The sequence below is a fragment of the Macaca fascicularis genome, chromosome 3, assembly GCF_037993035.2.
Source record: "Macaca fascicularis isolate 582-1 chromosome 3, T2T-MFA8v1.1".
Taxonomy (NCBI): Eukaryota; Metazoa; Chordata; class Mammalia; order Primates; family Cercopithecidae; genus Macaca; species Macaca fascicularis.
In genome coordinates this window covers 159,083,890-159,103,674 of record NC_088377.1, presented here as the reverse complement: position 1 = coordinate 159,103,674, position 19,785 = coordinate 159,083,890, and the positions used below count along the sequence as shown (strand labels likewise).

The window sequence follows — 19,785 nt, the reverse complement described above, 5'->3', positions numbered from 1 at the left end:
CAAAAAACAAACAAACAGGAAATTGCTAGAGATCATCTGATTTAGTGATCTGTGGCAGCAGAATCCTTTATCCTTTAAATATGTATATATATGCACACACATACTCACACATGTATATTCCCAATATAATCTTTCTTTTCTTTCTTTTTTTTTCTTTCTTTCTCTTCTTTTTTTCCTTTCTTTTTTTTTTTTTTTTTTTTGAGACAGAATCTTGCTCTATTGCCCAGGCTAGAGTGCAGTGATGCGATGTGGGCTCACTGCACCCTCCGCCTCCCAGGTTCAAGCAATTCTCCTGCCTCGGCCTCCTGAGTAGCTGGGATTACAGTGCCTGCCACCATGCCCAGCTAATTTTTGTATTTTAGTGGAGACGGGATTTCTACATGTTGGCCAGGCTGGTCTTGAACTCCTGATCTCAGGTGATCCACCCGCCTTGGCCTCCCAAAGTGCTAGGATTACAAGTGTGAGCCACTGAGTCCAGTCCCCAATATAATCTTGTTAACACTATCATTAGAAACCATTTTTCAATAAATTTAAAAAAAATATGTACAAACTTTAGCTCAGTCCTGTCCAAACCAAGAAGACTTCAAAATTACTGGAATCTAAAGTTTTCTAATTATTTTCATTACAACCTAGCATTAAAAATAAATAAATAAAAACATCAACAGTTTGTAGATATAAAGAACTTTAAGAAAAATAACTTGACAGCTTCATGCTAATGAGCTAGTAAGTAGTATGTACTTCCCAAACTGCTGTGAAAAAAGAAGAAATTTTGTTTTGTAACATGTTAAACTAAAAAAAAAAAAGTCTAAGAGTTTGTAAAGGATTCAAAATGTTGACTTTTGCTATTGCCGTACTCTGGAATGTTATTATGGAGCAAGAGTTTGCCCTTGTGACAGAGAAACATGAAAAAAAAATCATAAAAGTGAATTGCAGTTTTACTGAATAATCCGTAAGTGACAGTTATAAAAATAGACACAGTCAACTCCTTTTAATACTCTGTTTGCTACTCTGTAGATTTTTCAGGGTAAATTTTCAACTTACGAGGCCACTATTGCTGCTATTTAGCTTGTTTTCTAAAATACCTTACTATCAATGAGTAAGGATGTAAACTATTTTATAAGTAATTGAAAAAGCAAACAATTACCCAAAAAGCCTTCATTCCAAAATCAACAGACATTGTACTTAGATTACAGACAACCCTGAGATAGCCCACAGGGGTGATGAAGCTCTGTTCCCGCATCTGCCAGCTGTCCCAGTCGAGGCCCTCAGACATCTCAAGGCTCTGAGTCCTCATTTTAAAGTGAGGATGGTAATACCTGCTGTGTATCAATCATAAGGCTGTTTCCATGATTTATTACATATGAAATGAAAGAACGCCTTATTCATTCAACTGATATTTACTGAATACCATCCGTGTGTGCAAGACTACTCTAGGCACTGGAAATACCACAATGAATAGGATAGAATCCCTGACCTCCAGGAACTTCCACTCCAGTAGGGGACATGGACAAGTTAAAAAGTAAATCTCCAGCCAGAGTGAGAAATGCTAAGAAAGGGGTGGAGTTATAGGGTACACCTAAGAAACTGAGACCTGGAGTGTCGAGGCAGATTTTTGGAAAGAAGTGATGTGTAAGGAGAGGCCTGAAAGATGGTAGAAGCAGGCAGTGAAGGGCTGGGGAGTTTCCCAGGTGGAGAACAGCATGTGAACAAAAAAGCCTCTGCAGAACAGAAAGCACATGTGCTTTAGAGAACCAAAGAACATCAGTATAACTGAATCATGGAAAGTAAGGGGAAGTTGGGCAGTGAGTGTAGAAAGCCAAACAAAGATGAAATCATGAAGGACCTGGTAAGCTACCTTAAGCAGTGTGGACTTAGTCCAGAAGGCATTAAGGAGCCATATGAAGGGAAGAAACAAGTGATCAGATGTGGGGTTTGGAGAGATCACCAGAGCTGCAAAGAGCAGAATGAACTGTTGGGGGTCAATGAGGGAAATGAGCCAGGAAGCTATTTCAGAAATTCATTCAAGTGTTAACAGTGGTGTCACGTGGAAATGAAGAAAAGTGAATATATTCCAGATACTCCCGAGGGACAGCATTGACAGGATGTGGCATGTGGGTACCCGTGGAGGAACTTGAGAGTGAAAGACGAGTCCCAGGTCTTGGCTTTGGGAAACTGGAGGGTGGGATGTCATTCAGTGGAATTAGGAACACAGGACAGGTATGTGGTGGGGCAGGGAAGGAACACAATCATAGACATAAGGTGCTTTTCATATGCTGAGATATCAGATGGAAAGCTCTGGGAACAGGCAGATATGGAGGTCATCAAAATAGAGATATTAGTTAAAGCCAAAAGGACACATGAAATTTCCCAGGGAAATTAAGTAAAGTGAGACAAGAACTAGGATTCTGTCAAACACCATTTAAAGGATGACCAAGTAAAGTCCAGATTAAAAAAAACATGATTATAGTTACTTTTACTTGGTACCTATATTTGCCTGGCACTGCGCTGGGCCCATTTTACATGTAAACTTGAAAAGTCACAACAATCCTACCAATTTATTGGGCCACAATGCCAGAAGTCTATTTGTTTTTCTCTCGGGATTCAGTTTCTTTTAAAATTCTCTTTTGTCTACACAGCTGGTAATTTCAGTTTGGCACCAATCTTGGAGAGAAGCTGTCTGAGCCTAAGCTGTTTTGGGATGGGTAAATTAAACTATCCAACTTCTAGGTCTTAGAAACTCTCTTTCCTTCCCTTGGTCTTGCTTTAAATTCCCCCATCAAATGACAGGGCAGAGTGCCATGGTAAAGGTCTGGACCCAGGAAATAAGGAAAAAGGAGGCTGTCTGGACCAGCTTTGGTTCTAAGCCTTCCAGCTAGTAACTAGGCACAAGTCCTCATGGCTTCATGAGATGCAGTCCAGATCAGCAAGGATAAGATTCTACACTGGAGTTGGAAGCCAAGTCCAAGCTAGAAATAAAGCATTTCTTGGCCTGGAATTGTCACTGTATATATTTTTAATTTCCATTTGGGATAATGGAGAATTATGTAGGAGGTGCTGTTGGGATAAGATTCAGGTGTTTGGCTATTTGTCATTATTCTGTTCATTTACCTCTAGAGATACTAGTCATGGCAAGGACACAGAGAGGACTAAGTGAGATGACATACATCCTGGTTTGCCCTGGAAAGTCCTGCTTTACACTGTTGTCATAATGTCCTCTTCCAGTTTAGTATCTGACACGCCCAAAAATGTCCTGTTTGGGCAAATTATATTATCAACTGTATTAGACTAAAGCCTAGGCCTCGTGACTTTGAAACCCAAATGCCTTTTCTGCTTCTCTAGGCTGATATTTGCTTATTTGTATGCTGCTAGCAGGCTTCCTCATCAAAAACCTATCACTACTACTCAAAAAAGCACACTACTACTCAACAAAAACTCCGCACTACTACTCAAAGTGCTCATGACATTAAAGTTAGACTAACATCATCATCTTTGTGAATAGTGAATTATTAAGAAGGAGAACAGTAAAAATATAAATCTAAATATGAACTGATTAAATAAAAATCTAAACAGGTAAAAGTTTTGCATTATATTAGTATTTAAAATCGTAACCACAGGCTCTAAGATTTTAGATTATACTTATGATCCTGCTTTCCTGTAAATTTTATTTTGATTTGGCAATACTTGCAGATTTCATAAAGGCTAATGTCTTCCCTCCCAAGTTTCTCTCCCATTGCATTGTGTTCCTATAGTGCATTCTCTGAAGTCACATCAAAGATCTTAAAATGTGTCACTTGCAATTTAGTTAATGTTTTCTTTAAAGCCCCTGTGTTTGTTGGGTAATAAGGAAACTTTGATAATGAAAACGGTTAATCTAAGTACATTTTATTAGGGGCATGTTAAGGTTGGGCACTCAACGGGTAAGTGTTTAACACTCACAGGCATTTCAAAGCTCCTGGCAAGGTCCACTGTGAAGGGAGGCAGAAAAGGGAAGAACATTTGGGATAAACAGAAATTGGGCTACAAGGACCAAAAGTGCTAATAGTGGAATACAGTTTTTCTCTAAGAAGACCTTTGAGGCTGAACATTTTAGGTCCCCTGATCCTATTCTGCTTCTGCCACAATCCAGACCTTTGGACTTAAGTTTAATAAAACAAAATAATTTATGTTCCCCTTTTCTTTAATATAATGCCTATATTTTTAAAATTATAAGTTTATAGCTAGAGTATTCTGTTAAAGAAACCGAGAATTTCTCCAGCTCTTCTCCCCACCAAATTCCTCTGTATAATGCCCTCAATTATAATGAACCACCTGTTGGATAAACATAAGGTGTTATTTAGAAAATTTTATTCCATTTTAGTTAATATATTTCCTATATAATGTCCTAATGCTTCGAAGGATGGCATATGCCTCATCTAGGTCATGTGGTATTTTGCCTGGCAGTGCTCACAGCCACATACCCAAAGGCAGACGATTCCTGGCAACTTCCAAAGAAAACTATAGTCATTTGCAGGTGCTCTAGAATGAGCATCACTCTTTTGTGCTAAACCTATGTTTCCCAGAGAAGTATATCAAGTCAAACCAAAGCCTCCTTCTTGTAGTGGAGAACTTCAGAACTCAGATAGGGAGTAGATGAGAAGGTGTGGAGAGATGATACCTTATACTGGGAATAATCCCAGTGTAGTGGAGTTGGAGTTGCCTGAGTCTCTTCTAATTCATGTTTCATTGATGCACATTGATTACGGAAGGACAAAGTAGTGCTATCTATGGGTTTGCTATAAACTGAACTCTTCTGTCCCCCTGCCAAAGTCATATATTGAAATCCTAACTTCAAAGATGATGGTATTAGGAGGTGGGGCCTTTGGGAGGTTATTTAGGTCATGAGGGCTCTACCCTAAACCCATGATTTGGATTAGTGCCCTTATAAAAGACATCCCAGACAGCTAGCCTGCCCACTCTTCTGCCATGTAACAACACAGTGAGAACACAGACATCTGTGAGGAAGCAGGCCTTCACCAGACACAAAATCTGCTGGCACCAGATTTTGAACTTCCCAGCCTCCAGAACTGTGGAAAATAAATTTTACTGTTGTTTATAAGACATCTGGTCTACGGTATTTTGTTGTAGCAGCCCTAATGGACTAAGACAGAATATTGGTACTAGGATCTGGGTACTGCTGTAACAAATACTCAATGTGGAAGCAGCTTTGGAACCAGGTAATAAGTAGAGACTGGAAGAGTTTTCAGGTACATGCTAGGAAAAGCCTACATTGCTGTGAATGGACAGTTAAAGGCAATTCTGGTGAGGGCTGCGGAGAGGAGAGCTGTAGAGAAAGCTACTGTCTTCTTACCGAATACCTAAGTGGTCATGAGCAGAATATTTGCAAAAATATGGATGGTAAAGGCCCAATCTGATGGGTTTTCAGATGGAAATGAGGAACACGTTATTGGGCAATGGAGGAAAAGCTATCCTTGTTATAAAATGTCAAAGAACTTGGCTGAGTTGTTTGTGTCCTAGGGTTTTGTGGAAGGCAGAAGATGAAAGCAGTGAAATCGAATATTTGACTGAGGAAATATCCAAGCAAAATTGAAGGAGCACCTTAGTTATTCTTGACTGCTCATAGTAAAATTCAAAATGAGAAATGACTTTAAAATGGAATTATTGATAAAAAGGGAAGCAGAACTTCAAAATTTGGAAAATTCTCAGCCTATCCATATTGTGAAAGATGAGAAAGCCTTCTCAGGAGAGAATACAAAGGTTGTGGCCAAATTTGATAAGGAGATTACTATGGACTAGCCATCTCAACAGAAACTAGCTACTATGCATTAAGACAGTGGGGATATTAGTCAGCCACCTAAACAGAAGCCAGAATTTATAGTCCAAGACAATGGAAGAATGACTCCAAAGCCATTTAGAGATCTTCCAAGCTGCCTTTCCCATCATAGGTTCAGAGTACAGAAGCCTGGGGTGGGGCAGAAAGATTTCAAAGGAGGGGCTACAATTGCCCCATGCCACCTCACACTGCAGACTTCACATTGCCACCTCATTGCAGACTTTACATTGCCACCTCACACTGCAGTGTTTGCTCCTGTATTAGCCCATTTTCACACTGCTATAAAGAGACTAGGTAATTTATAAAGAAAAGAGGTTTAATTGACTCACAGTTCCGCATGGCTGGGTAGGCCTCAGGAAACTTACAATCATGGCAGAAGAGAAAGAGTTATGTCTTACATGGTGACAGGCAAGAGAGAGGGTGTAAGAGCAGGGAAAACTGCCTTATAAAACCATTGGATCTCATGAGAACTCATTCACTATCACGTGAACAGCATAGGAAACCATGCGAATGATCCAATTACCTCTCACCAGGTCCCTCCCTCAACACATGGGGATTATGAAGATTATAATTCAAGATAAGATTTGGGTGGGGACACACCCAAACCATATCAGCTCCCCATACTCCATTGCCAAGCATCTCCACCACCCTAGGTGTAGCTCTAGCAGACTCCAGGGCTCATGCACTACTCTCAGCAAAACTGTAGGGGGATGGCTGCCTTCACCTAGATTTCAAGAACTCAGAGAGTCACAGGGCCCAGGTAGAGGGCCAGGGAAGAGGTCATCACATAGCGCCCACAGTAGGGCAATGCCCAGTGGAGCTATGAAGGCGGGGCCACCCATGCAATCCCAGACCAGTAGAACCGCCAGGCATGCAATTGCACACTCAGGGAGCCATAGGTGTGGGATTGGAGCACAGACCTGCCACAAAGAATGAGACACTCAAATCCATGAGGATAGAGCCTCCACCCCAGGGTGTCCAGAGGTGAGACACCACTCCAGTAAGCCTGGAGAGTAAAACAAAACAAATTATTCTCGAGCCTTAAAGTCTTAGACTTATAGAGACCTGTCACTCCTTTTTTCTTTTCTATTTCTCTTTTTTGAAATGGGACTGTCTAGCCTGTGCCTGTTTCACCATTTTATTTTGAAAGCACATAATAGGTTTGATTTCACAGTTCCATAGTTGGAGAGTAATCTGCCTAAAGATGAATCACACCTTATGTCCCACTCTACCTGATTTAGCTGTTTGTGCTGATTTAGATGATATTTAGATGAAACCTTGAACTTCAGCCTTGTAAGTTGATGCTGGAACAAGTTAAGACTTTGGGGGCTATTGGGATGGAATGAATGTATTTTGCATGTGAAGAAGACATGAACTTTGGAAGCCAGGAGTGAAATGCTATGGTCTAAATATTTGTGTCCCCCCACCCCCTCAAATTCATATGTTAAAATCCTAACCCCCAAGGTGATAGTATTAGAATGTGGGACATGTGGGAGGTGATTAGGTCATGAGCACAAAGCCCTCATGATGGGATTAGTGCCATTGTAAAAAAGACCCCAGAGAGGTCTTGCCCCTTCCATTACATGAGGACACAGCAAGAAGGCACCATCAATGAACCAGGAAGTATGATCTCACCAGACAACAAACCTGCTGGCACCTTGACCTTTGACTTCTCAGCCTCCAAAGATTGCTTATAAGCAGCTCAGTCTTTGGTATTTTATTTTAACAGCCTAAATGGACCAAGATAGGGCCTGATAGTTGGAGCCTTACTACTGAGGAGAGAAGTAGGTCCAGTCAAAAGTACCTGTTGCTCCAGGTATGTTAGGGTACTCCATTTTAAAGCTGTGCACAGAAATACACACACACAAAGTGTGTAGAATGATCTCAGCCATATCAACCATTTGTGTTGGTATGAGTTACCTCTTTCGAAATCATTTCAGTTACAGGTAGGTCCAGTCAAAAGTACCTGTTGCTCCAGGTATGTTAGGGTACTCCATTTTAAAGTTGTGCACACACATACACGCACACAAAGGTGTAGAATGATGTCAGTTATATCAACCATTTGTGTTGATATGAGTTACCCCTTTCAAAATCATTTCAGTTAGCAGCCTTACCTCATCTGCAACTTTCCATATTTCTTGATCACTCCACTGTTCATAGGGATCCAAGTTTTTTCTAAATGTTCCAGAAAAGATAAATACTTTCTATATCAATAAAGAAGAAAAAAGTATGAATAACCTATATATCTTTTTATTTTTCCCTTATTGTATTGTAGAATATTTCAAGTGAAAAAATATTTCAAAATAAGAAACACCCGTGTACTTACCATCCAGTTCTCTCAAATTTTAATATTTTATCATGGCTGCTTTGTATCATACTTTTAAGAAACAAATATTACAGCAATATTTGGAGTCCCTCGTGAACATTTTTCTAATCCCAATGTCTTTAGAATAAATAAATTGAGATAATTGTTAATTATTGAATATTAAAAAATTTTATTCCTAGTAAGATTCCTTATTACAAGCAAATGTAATATAAAATTTAAAAGTAAAAAAAAAACAAAAAAACTGTAAGTTTATGAGTTATAATTAACTTGGTAGAACAAATTCCTAGTTTGTTAATGTATTTCTTTGGATTTCTCTGATAAGCCTAGCTTCCTAAGGGATTTTGAAATTTCTTTAACTTATGCTTATTCAAATACACATGTTTATCTCATCTATAAACCAAGGCAAAACTCTACTTATCTGATCAGACAGGCACAAGAGAGAGCCTCAACTTAGAAATCAGTGGAAAAGCAGAAGTCAAATATTTGCTTAACTGAATGCATGTTCCTGGTAAGGAACAAAATGACAATCTAATTCCCTGCATGGAGCATTGCACAGCTATCACTCTGAGACATCTACTTACCAGATCACCGTCTGCTTAGGTCTACCTATATTATTTTAAAATGTCTTAAAAGAAAATCACTGTCTCATTGGGGAATGCCTATGCAATAACAATAATAATATTTAGTTCTCTGTGCATAGGGGTGAATTGAAAATAATATTTTTGATATCAACATTTAGAATAATTTTTTTATCCTTTTTTCTTTTGCCTTTGGTTAATAACATCCATTAAGGGGAATTAAGAATGAAATTTCTTGAAGTGTAGTTTTTACCAATTGCCTTGAAATGAGAATATTCAGTGGCCATCTGGTTCACAAGGAACCACATAAGGCAAGTCAATCCCCAATTAATGGTGTCTGTGTCTCTCAGGCAGGAGAGTATCCTCAGCAAGGCAGCCAAGTTTACTGAGGGTCATGTTAGAAACGTCATACCCTGGGGCATACCTTATGACTTAAAGAAAAAGTTGTTGTCACATGTCTCAGGAACTCTCTAGAGAGGTCAGCTAGGAACCCTATGCTGATATTTCTCAACCTACATCAAAATCACCTTCCTGAAAGGTACCTACATTGCTTTACAGAGGTGAATATAAGAGATAAGCATATGACTCATAGGATCATAAGATATGTGATGGATATGTTTGTGTATCCACCTCCAAACTTCTGTATAAATAAAAGTAATGGCTGAATAAACGGAAGAGAGTAGACAAAGGTCATTATTGGAGAATTCTGAAAAACTAAAGAGAATTAAACAAGAAGCAGTGCTGAGAACTTGAGTCAGTTCATTATTTAAGCAATTGGATTTATTTAGTATATAAAGTTAAAAAGCCTTGCTGATAGAATTTTGCCATTTGCTGTTTTTTATATATTTTTCATTTTATATTGTGGTTCTTTAAATAAAAGGTTTCTAGCATTATAGAAAAGAACAGGAAATGATAATTTTAAGGGTTAACCAAGTATCAATGTATTACCTGCTACAGAAAAGTTATCTCCACCAAAAGGATGGACCCATAGCTCCCATTTATGGCAGACTTACTATGAACCATGTCCTGGGACAGGCTCATTCTATATGTTATCTCTTTCAATCTTCATGTCAACCTCATGAGGTAAATCCTATTATGTACATGAAGAATCAGCAGGTTGGAGAAGGTAAGTGACTTGTCCAAGGTCATTTAGCTAGGATATAGTAGGAGCTGGAATTCAAACACAGGATTGTTTGTCTCTAAACCTGTGCCTCTCATCACCACAGCAAAATGGCTCAAGTCCTTGTGGACCATTTTTTCCTTCCTATTTAAAGCTCAGGAAAGATTAAAGGTTGGGCAGCAGCAGTCTGATGGATGCATATAGAGTCCATCAGTGCTCAGCAGCATATTCTTTATTTAGACAATTATCCATCCCTCTGGTCACAGGCTCAGTTCCTGGAGAGACTAGCTTCCTCTTCCTATGCAGGACCTGAGTTGAAGGGTTTTATATGGGCTACAGCTTCATTATAACTTTCAAGGAGACTTAACACATTCAATGGAAGCACACAAACTGAAATGAAATAATGGCATTATCATGGAGGACTGCGGGAGGATGGTGGGGGGAAGGCCAAAAATGTTACAGCATCAACACAGACACAGAGTTATGAAAGGCAATGTGGCTTGCAAAGATGTTGTAGTAATGCAGTTCTGGCCTGGAAGGTATGTCTACAAACAGGAACCAAGCCTCTTTGATCCTCCATGTTTTATGAAATAGGTGCTACCTTTCTTCTCAAAGCTACTCTACCCCTAGGCCTTATCATCTCAGTGTATGGTACCTTCATTTCCTCAATCCAGAAACTTGGGAGTCATTCATGACTTATCTTTCTCCCTGATCTTCCCAAATAAAATTAATTATCAGTCCTATCTGGAGCAAGGCAAGAGCCTCCTAATTAATTTCTTTCCTTTCACTCTTGCATCTCTTCCCATCCATTCTCATTCAGCAATCAAAGCAATTCACTACAACAGAAATTAGAACATCTCATTGACCTTTTAACAAACCTTCAAAGGTTTTCCACTACACTCAGGCCTTTAAGATGGCCTACACGACCCTACATGTTTTAGCCCCTCCTACTTCTCTGACTCACTTAGTGCCCTTCTCCACTCTCTTCCCTTTCTTCCTGCCACCACACTGGCTTTCCTTCACTCCCTCAGCTTCTTCACACATTGGATTCCCCTTGCCTGGGAATCTCATTCCCTACCTTCTTTCCATGGACAACTGCCTTATTTAGGTTTCAAATTAAATATCACTTCCTCAGGGGTATCTTTCCTGATCCTCCACACCAAATAAGGTCTCCCAACATATGGTCTCATAATACTCATACTCTGCTTTCATAGCTTATAGTGAGTATTAAGATTATACATGCATTTGTGAACATTTTGTTTTTAACATCCATCTCTCCTACTAGACCATAACTGCTGTGTACCCTGTCCTTAGCAAAAGCTGTGTTCGTAATATAGTCTCAATCAATTCTGCCCAAATAAATAAATGGACTCATATGAAAATATAGGAAGTAAAATACAAAAACATCAAACTCAGAGTTCAGCACATGCTGTTTTTCTTCTTTCTGAAAGAATAGCTATTACAACCTAGTATTTTGTTTTAGCTCAGAAAAAATATATATATACACACATACACACTATATATATGTACAGATATATGTATGTATGTATACACACATGTATACATACACACAGATATGTATATAGATATATACACACATATATATACATGTATATATCTATCTAGATGTGTATAGAGATATACATATATATCTACTGCCATATATATAATATGCACACCCATATATATATACACACACACACACCATGTATAATTCTATTAAAATGTGGCCAAATATTTATTAGTATCACAGTCTTTAAAGAAATAATACTAACAACCCATTAAAATTTTTATCGTTCTCTATAATTGCTTGGGAAATGGTAGGTCTAACTTTTATTCATAATACTATAGTCTAAAAGTTTATATAAAATATCTATCGAAGTATATTGATATATATTAATTTTAGCTAAAATAGATATATATTCAACATTATGAAGAAAGAAAGCTGTTGGTTGAAATTAGACATCCCAAAGTTTTAAGTGTGGTGAATTTGATACCATTCAGAAATTCTGTAACTCTTTTGTCTACAGTTTACTGTCTAGTGTTAGGTACTGAAGTAAGTACTCTAATTGAAAAAGAAAAATTAACTGAACAAACTGGTTCAGTTAGAATTCAATTTCATACAATTAGGCATTTCATTCCTGTATTACAAATAGTACCTGGCACTCTCTTGCTTCCAGGGGTGCCAGTGGGTGTCTTAGTTCTGTTTTATAAACTGTTTGAACTTTCCACAAACTCATCTCTAAATTTGAAAGGTCTTTGGAGGTCACCCAGGTCCTTTCCTCTGGTTTACAAATGAAACAGTCAAGGCCCTGAGAAGTTAAGTGGTTTGCCCAATGTGGTACACTCAGACTGATTTTGCAGCAAAAAATATACCTGAAACTATCAATCACACAATGGCCCTTTATCTCTCTTTTAAGAAACTTCACCAATAGGAAAGTTAGGATGTGCAAATATCTGATATTTATTTAACGCCATATATGTCATAAAGAGCACTTGAGACCCAGAGAAAAATAAGAGCACCATTACTCACCCTGTGACAAACCTTTTTACTACAGCTTGAGTCCTCAACTCAACTCAGTGGTAACAGATGAGCCTATATGGAGGTCTCAGGGTTGCTCATGTATATTTCACTGCAATAGGCATTATGCTTTAGCATTGGATGTCAAACAAAAAACAATAAAGCAGTTTGGCTAGTGTGGTGACTGGATGTAATATAAATTACATAAGTGGGAAGTGTGACTGTTTCTCTTTAAGCATACAGTGCTGTTTGACTTTGGCTCAGAATGGAAATCTATCTATCTATCTATCTATCTATCTATCTATCTATCTATCTATCAATCTATCTATCTATCTATAGTAGGTAGGTAGGTAAATAATGTGTATATATATGTGTGTGTGTATGTGTATATATATATTTATTTAATGCCATACACACACACACACACACACACACACACATACACACACACACTCCATGTATAGTTCTATCAAAATGTGGCCCAAATGCTTATAAATATCACAGTGGTTTGGATCTCCCTTTTTGACAATGTCTGCAACATTTTCTTATAAATTGAATCTGTATACTAAAAATCTGTTCAGTGTGAACAAATCAAGATCCTAAATTTATGTTAGAGAATGTTTAAAAATAAGTATTGGCCAGGCACTGTTACTCATGTCTGAATTCTCAGTGCTTTGGGAGGCCAAGGCAGGAGGATCACCTGAGGCCAGGAGTTTAAGACCAGCCTGTACAACATAGTAAGACCCAGTCTGAATTAGCTGGTGGTATGGTTTGGATCTGTGTTTCCACCCAAATCTCATGTTGAATTGTAATTCCCAATGTTGGAGGCGGGCCTGGTGGGAGGTGACTGGATCATGGGGGTGGATTTCTCATGAATGGTATAGCACCATCCTCTTGGTGCTGTTCTCATGATAGCGATTCAGTTCTCATGAGATCTGCTCATTTCAAAGTGTGTGGCACCTCCTCCCTCACTCTCTCTTGCTCCTGATTCGTCATGTAACATGCCTGCTCCCTATGTGCCTTCCGTTAAAAGGTCAATGAAATGTTCTAATTTCTGTTGTAGTGAATTGCTTTGATTGCTGAAAGTTTGTCACCTTTCAAACTTGTAACTGAAGATTTAGAAATACATTTTAAAATATTTTTTCTGTTTTTTATGAATTAAGTGCATAATTGATTGAAAACTTCCCGGCCGGGCGCGGTGGCTCAAGCCTGTAATCCCAGCACTTTGGGAGGCCGAGACGGGCGGATCACGAGGTCAGGAGATCGAGACCATCCTGGCTAATATGGTGAAATCCCGTCTCTACTAAAAATACAAAAAAAAACTAGCCGGGCGAGGTGGTGGGCGCCTGTAGTCCCAGCTACTCGGGAGGCTGAGGCAGGAGAATGGCGTAAACCCGGGAGGCGGAGCTTGCAGTGAGCTCAGATCCGGCCACTGCACTCCAGCCTGGGCGACAAAGCGAGACTCTGTCTCAAAAAAAAAAAAAAAAAGAAAACTTCCTGAGGTCTCCTCAGAAGCAGATGCTGCTATGCTTCCTGCACAGCCTGAAGAACCATGAGCCAATTACATTTATTTTCTTCATAAATTACCCAGTTTCCAGTATTTCTTTATAGCAATGAAAGGATGGACTAATACAGTTGGGCATGTTAGTGCGGGCCTATAATCTACCTACCCAAGAGACTGAGGTGGGAGGATCACTGGAGCCCAGGAGTTCAAGGTAACACACTCAAGCCTAGGTGACAGTGCAAGACTCTGTCTCCGAAAAAGTGTTGCTTTGTTTTCAAGAATATGTATTAGTTAGAACAAAGTAGCTATAAATAGATGAATAAAATATTCCTCAGTCAAAAATATTTAAGGTTTATAACAAATACAGAATAATTTTGTAATATTTACATATCTTTGCATATAAATGATTGCATGTAAGATATCCAAATTATTGTTTCCTCTAAAATTACTTAATGCCTTACAACCTTTTTATACTACATCTTTTTAGTATATACTTTTTCAGAGATAGCATAAAAGAAAATACTTTCCTGGTCTGACCAAATAATCAAAAATTTCACATTTTTAGGCTCAGAAAGAATAAAATTACATCATACCTACTTCTATACAAATTATTTTTCTCTCCTCCCTTGAATTCAGTACTCCACCCCTACTGTCCTCATTTTACTCCAGACTCATCACTTCATAGCTGGAGAGCTTCCTAGCTCATGTCCCTGCTTCTCCTGCCACCTACACCCCATGCCGCAAGCAGCAGCAGGGTCCTCCACCACCCTTTCACCAGCCTCTTCCTCACTCAAAAAGGCCCAACCCATTCCTCGTGAAGCCATGTTGTCACTTGTCAAGTATTAACTTCTTTTTCCTAATACTCCCTAACTTGTGACCTCCTCTGACCTTTTGCCCCTCAACTTTTTCTAGTTCCCATCTTAGTACTTGTCCATAATCTCCCTGCCTGGCATCCTGGAATACCCTCTCAACATCCTCATGCCCCCAACCATTCTAAAATCTACAAGCTTTATGACCCTTTATGAACCACTTTAATTATCACTTTCTTTGGGAAACTATATTCTTTTGTTCACTTCTATGGTACATACCTCCAATAAAGTACTAAGATGGGGACATTATTTCTTGTGCTCAAGGAACTGTAAATAATAATAACAACCACAACACAGCATATTGTACTTACTCTGTGCCAGGGAGTAGTACTAGTTATTAACTCATTTAATCCTCACAAAAACACAATGAATTAGTTACTGCCATTACACTCATTTTACAGAAAATAAAACAGATGCACAGATAAATCAAGATTACATAGACTAAAATTCAGATACTGATGGAACCACAATCTCTCGTTAAAGAAATCAAGCATTTAGTGATTCAGCACAAAACAACGCATATTGAATTCTTATCAAGCAAGCTATTGTGTTATGCACTCTATAAGGGACAGAAAAATTAGTAAGAAAAAAATCTATGTTTTATCTAGCATTTCTATTACATTCTTTTATCAACTCTGCTTTAATCGTTGATGATTTTGTGTTTAAACCTTGCTTTCTTAACTAGGATACCTGCAAGTATTTACATTGCTAAGTGGAAATTAAACAAATACAAGGATTACTCTAATATAAGATATATTAGAAGTGCCAGGTTTATAAACAACGCTCTAAATCCCATGTGGGACTGGAATGTGGGGGTGGAATGTTGGGATTAGTCAAAAACACCAAATTCACACAACATGAATGTTGCTTTGAAAAGTCTAATTTGTGTGACTCATAACAGAGCAACATAAGGGAAAAGATGAGGAAGGCATTGCAGTGGGAGGAGAAAAAAAGAAAGGATCACTGATGTGGGGGAGTAGCAACAACAGGGCTTGGGAGCTGGCCTTTCCTAATTACCCGCATCACATTCGCTAACTAGCCCATGCCTTGACCCATGACTCTATTTAATCACCTATATTTAATTCATCGTTTTGGTTAAACCCTTTCTTCCTTGATCTCTGACTTACGACAATGAGTGTAATTTTGAACTTTTCATTTGAAGCTCATAGGTTGGATTGGGACCTCACTGTGACATTTCAAGGACAAGTGCTATCTATACCTTTTATATAACCACAGAAGCTATCAGACTTATAATGTGAAGCATGTAGGAGTTTAATAATTAATTATTAAGTTGTTAATTATTATAAAATGAGTGAGAACTGCTACACTGCTGAATCGTCATTCACATCTACAAACACATGTTTTGGTCCCATTTGATATGTCCCAGAGCAAAAAGTGCCCCAACTTTGTGGTGGGAGTTATGTGTGGACATAGATTCTTTTCAGATCATAAAGACTAGTTGCAAGAACAGGCCTAGTCGTTTCCTCAGAATAGTTTGTCACCTTTCAAACTTGTAACTGAAGATTTAGAAATACATTTAAAAATATGTTTTCTGTTTTTTATGAATTAAGTGCTTAACACAAATTCAAGGCCAATAAACCATTTCAGATCTTGTTGTTCTAACTGCCTAAACCAATGGGGCTCTGATGATAAGCCTCATTGTCTCCTCTTCGTGACCTCACAGCTCACAGGTAACACAATGAATTAAAGGAGGCTCCACCTTGAAATTTACACAATAGTCTTCCAAGCTGGCGCATTCTCTAAGATTGCTGTCTAGTTACAGGAGGGAAGAACATTAATAAAACAAAACAAAACAAAACACCTGCAAGGACCTGCCAAAACTAATGACATGTTATGATTCCACAGCTGATGTCTCAGGATCATTCTGAGAAAAAGAGGGGAAATTTCTTGTTCAAAGTTCCTGTTTCATGTGTCTGGAAACAAATGACCCATTGATACAGAGATCTCTAATGTCTCAGTGTCAGAGATCTTCAGAACTATGCCCTTGCAAAGTCTGGGAGTTGGAAGGAAGAAAAAACTGGAAAAGCAAACAAACATAATTCTCTTTGGATTTTTAATTCCTTCTTCCTTTTTTTTTCTTTTTAAAGTTTAAACTTTAGGACAAGATAAAATTACTTAATTTGAACTTTCAAAGAAAAGTTAGGAAAAGCATCTCTTGGTTTAGACATCAAAAATATATGAGGAGTTTGCCCTCTTGCTCTTTCTTGGTCATTCACATAATGTTCAAAATTTGTCACTAAGAAGAAATAGCATATTCTGTTTACAGACATCTTTATGATACTGAGAGACAGCCCCAGAAACCAGCATCATAAACACGTATATGAGAAGCATCTATATCAAGATCATCCAGCATTTCTGAAGGCATCTCTGAACATATTTTTTTTTGTTTGGTTTATATAATGCTAGAAACCATAGAAGAGTGGAAATGGGGGGGTGGGGTGGAAGACAAGCTTGGGAGACTCACTTTGGCAGAAAGGCAAGATAAAGAATTTTCAAAACTCTGGCCCACTCGGTTTTCCTCCACGTCTTGCATATGTATGTTCCTAAGTTGAACATGCAATAACACGAAGCCTCTCTACTACATAGTAGATAAACTAAAGGATTCTCAGTGAAATTGAAATTAATTTTTAGAGCTTGAATTATTCTAATGGGCAGATTTGTGTGAACAAGAACAACAAAAACCAAAAAATTCACTATTTTTCATTTAAAACGGGACCAGAAGACTTAGGTTATACTGAATAACAACACTTCTCTATCAACCAGTTCTTTTTCGCTTTTCAACATTTTTATTTTGCCTAATGCTATCACCTTGGGATACTTGTATTTCCAGTGTTTCTTTACCTATAGATCATCTAACAATCCGTTTTTTCTTTCTGAGGAAACAATACTGTTTTCAAAACTCCAACCAGGATAAAGCTTCTGGCAACATGACAAAGTCTAGACAAATAAATTAAAAGCACCAGTTGAGCAGTTACAATATTTAGTGCCTCATTAGTTGAAAGGAGCAAATGTTCCACAAAGGTAATCTATTAAGAAATACGAGCCTTTTTTTCAGTCTAGATTTATAGTCAGTCTACCTGGAGATGCTCCTGGCATTTTAATTTTGTGTAAAAAGTAGAGTAGTATTAGAAAGAACTATGGTAGTGGAATGGATTCAGGGCCCATTAGTACAAAAGGAGAAAAATGATCATTAAGTGTGAATATACACGGAGAGACTAGAGAAAATACCAGCAAAAATACAGTAAATGTCATCCAGATTTGGTCCCAGTAAAGACATTTCTTGGTTTTCATTTAGATCATTTTAAACTGAAACTGTTGCTATTTCTCTCATATACAAGAAGTGCTCTTACACAGTAACATTCTAATTAGTAGAATGATACTAAGGCAGTGAGGCTAGAGATCCTTTGTGACCCAAATCAGAGTGACATTAAAAAAAAAAAATAGCTACAGACTAATCTGACATGGTTCATTCCATCCAAAGAACAAAAAACAATCATTACACTTTCTATTTTCAATTCCACTACCTCATGATTCCAAGTGTTTGTTATTTCAGGAGCATCTTTTGTCTTGCAAAGCATTTCTCAACCTGGTGATTGCTAACTTGGAGGTCAGGCCACTGAAGCAGGAACAAAAAAGAGCTGTTAAAAACAAAAGCCCAAGGTTCCCACTGTAAATTTGGTCTTCTGAAGAACACTATCAAAGCTATGAACATTTCAATAACCAGAACTGGAGAATTCCAAACTTTTAGTGACATATTTTCTGCCTATGAGAAAACTGCACTGGAGAAAAAAAGACAGCAATGCATAACAAATATATTTTGCAGAGTAATGTGAATTTCTTGAGTACAAGTATCAAATAGCAGTAAAAAATGTAAATCAGTTGCCTTTTTTTCTGACTAAGTCCTTTTGCTCACCTGTGGTATCACTCCAAAGGCTTTCCTCCACTGTTGCAAAGTTATTGAATCCCAAGACACACCATCGATCTGGATTTCTCCTTCAGTGTTCAGTAGTCTCAAAAAAGCTGATAACAAAGTACTCTTCCCTGATCCAGTTCTTCCCAAGAGGCCCACCTATAAGGTAAAAGTGATGGGATTACTCCTGTGACATATAGATACCATGCATTAAACATAATTCAGTATTGTACTTCAATAAAAACCACTGGAGTATTTTATCCTGTCACCAGTGGAAGATATTTACTTATTCATTCAAACATTTTTGCACACTTTCAATCCTGACCAGTGTTGATATATGGAGACAAACAACCTTGGAACAGAATAGAGAAACTGGCCATAAGGAATTGGACCCCTGATGCAGACTTCTTTCATCACCGACTTTTACTAATGACAAAAAGAATGAAAATGCCCCTTTTGCATAAAGGAAAAGCAAAGAGTGTCTTCATCATCTCTCAACATAGGCTCACGCCAGAAGCAGAGACCTGCAATTTGATCTAGTACCCAAAGTGGATATAACTTAAAAATTACTTAATCTGAAATAGTTCTAATATTTAGATGTTGACCCTAATAAATTAATTAGATCAAGTTCAAGCCTGGCAGTAAATAATGATATGTTCGGGCAGCAGTATATTCCCAGAGAAGACAGGTTGGGCGAAGGCCTTACCACTCCTCAGTGAATGAGTACTTTGGACAGTGGTCAAATCACATTCTGACATTCACCCGCGCTGGAGAGAAGGGAATTTCAGGAAGCAAAATGTATATTAAGGAAAAGAAAGAAAATTATTCTTGTTACCTAAAGACCATAAGAACATAGCATGGATGTGAGAGCACCATGCACTGCATGAGGAGATCAAATGCTAGAGGTGACCCACAGAGAGCCCCAACTCTGTGTTCGGATGTCAGCTTACATGCCAGAACTTGAAGAGGGTGCTTTGAGCAAGGTAGAACACTACTGCAGTCATTAACTGACCACTGAAAAATCTGACTGACAGTTAGTGGCACTGAATAAATGTTTGTTTCATCATTTTTTAAAAAGTCATTTGACCTTTATGTACTATAACTGA

At 38.2% G+C, this 19,785-nt stretch overlaps 1 protein-coding gene across 2 annotated transcripts in view; it reads right to left on the bottom strand.

Moving 5' to 3' along the window:
* CFTR (CF transmembrane conductance regulator) overlaps positions 1-19,785 on the bottom strand; it is a 181,689-nt gene that overhangs the window by 7,849 nt on the left and 154,055 nt on the right. For both annotated transcript variants that reach the window (XM_005550598.5, XM_065542499.2), the window contains 2 exons: positions 18,683-18,838; positions 7,945-8,034 (listed from right to left, as the gene is read on the bottom strand). In XM_005550598.5, the coding sequence (XP_005550655.2) occupies positions 7,945-8,034; positions 18,683-18,838 (246 nt within the window). The remainder of the gene's footprint in view (positions 1-7,944; positions 8,035-18,682; positions 18,839-19,785) is intronic.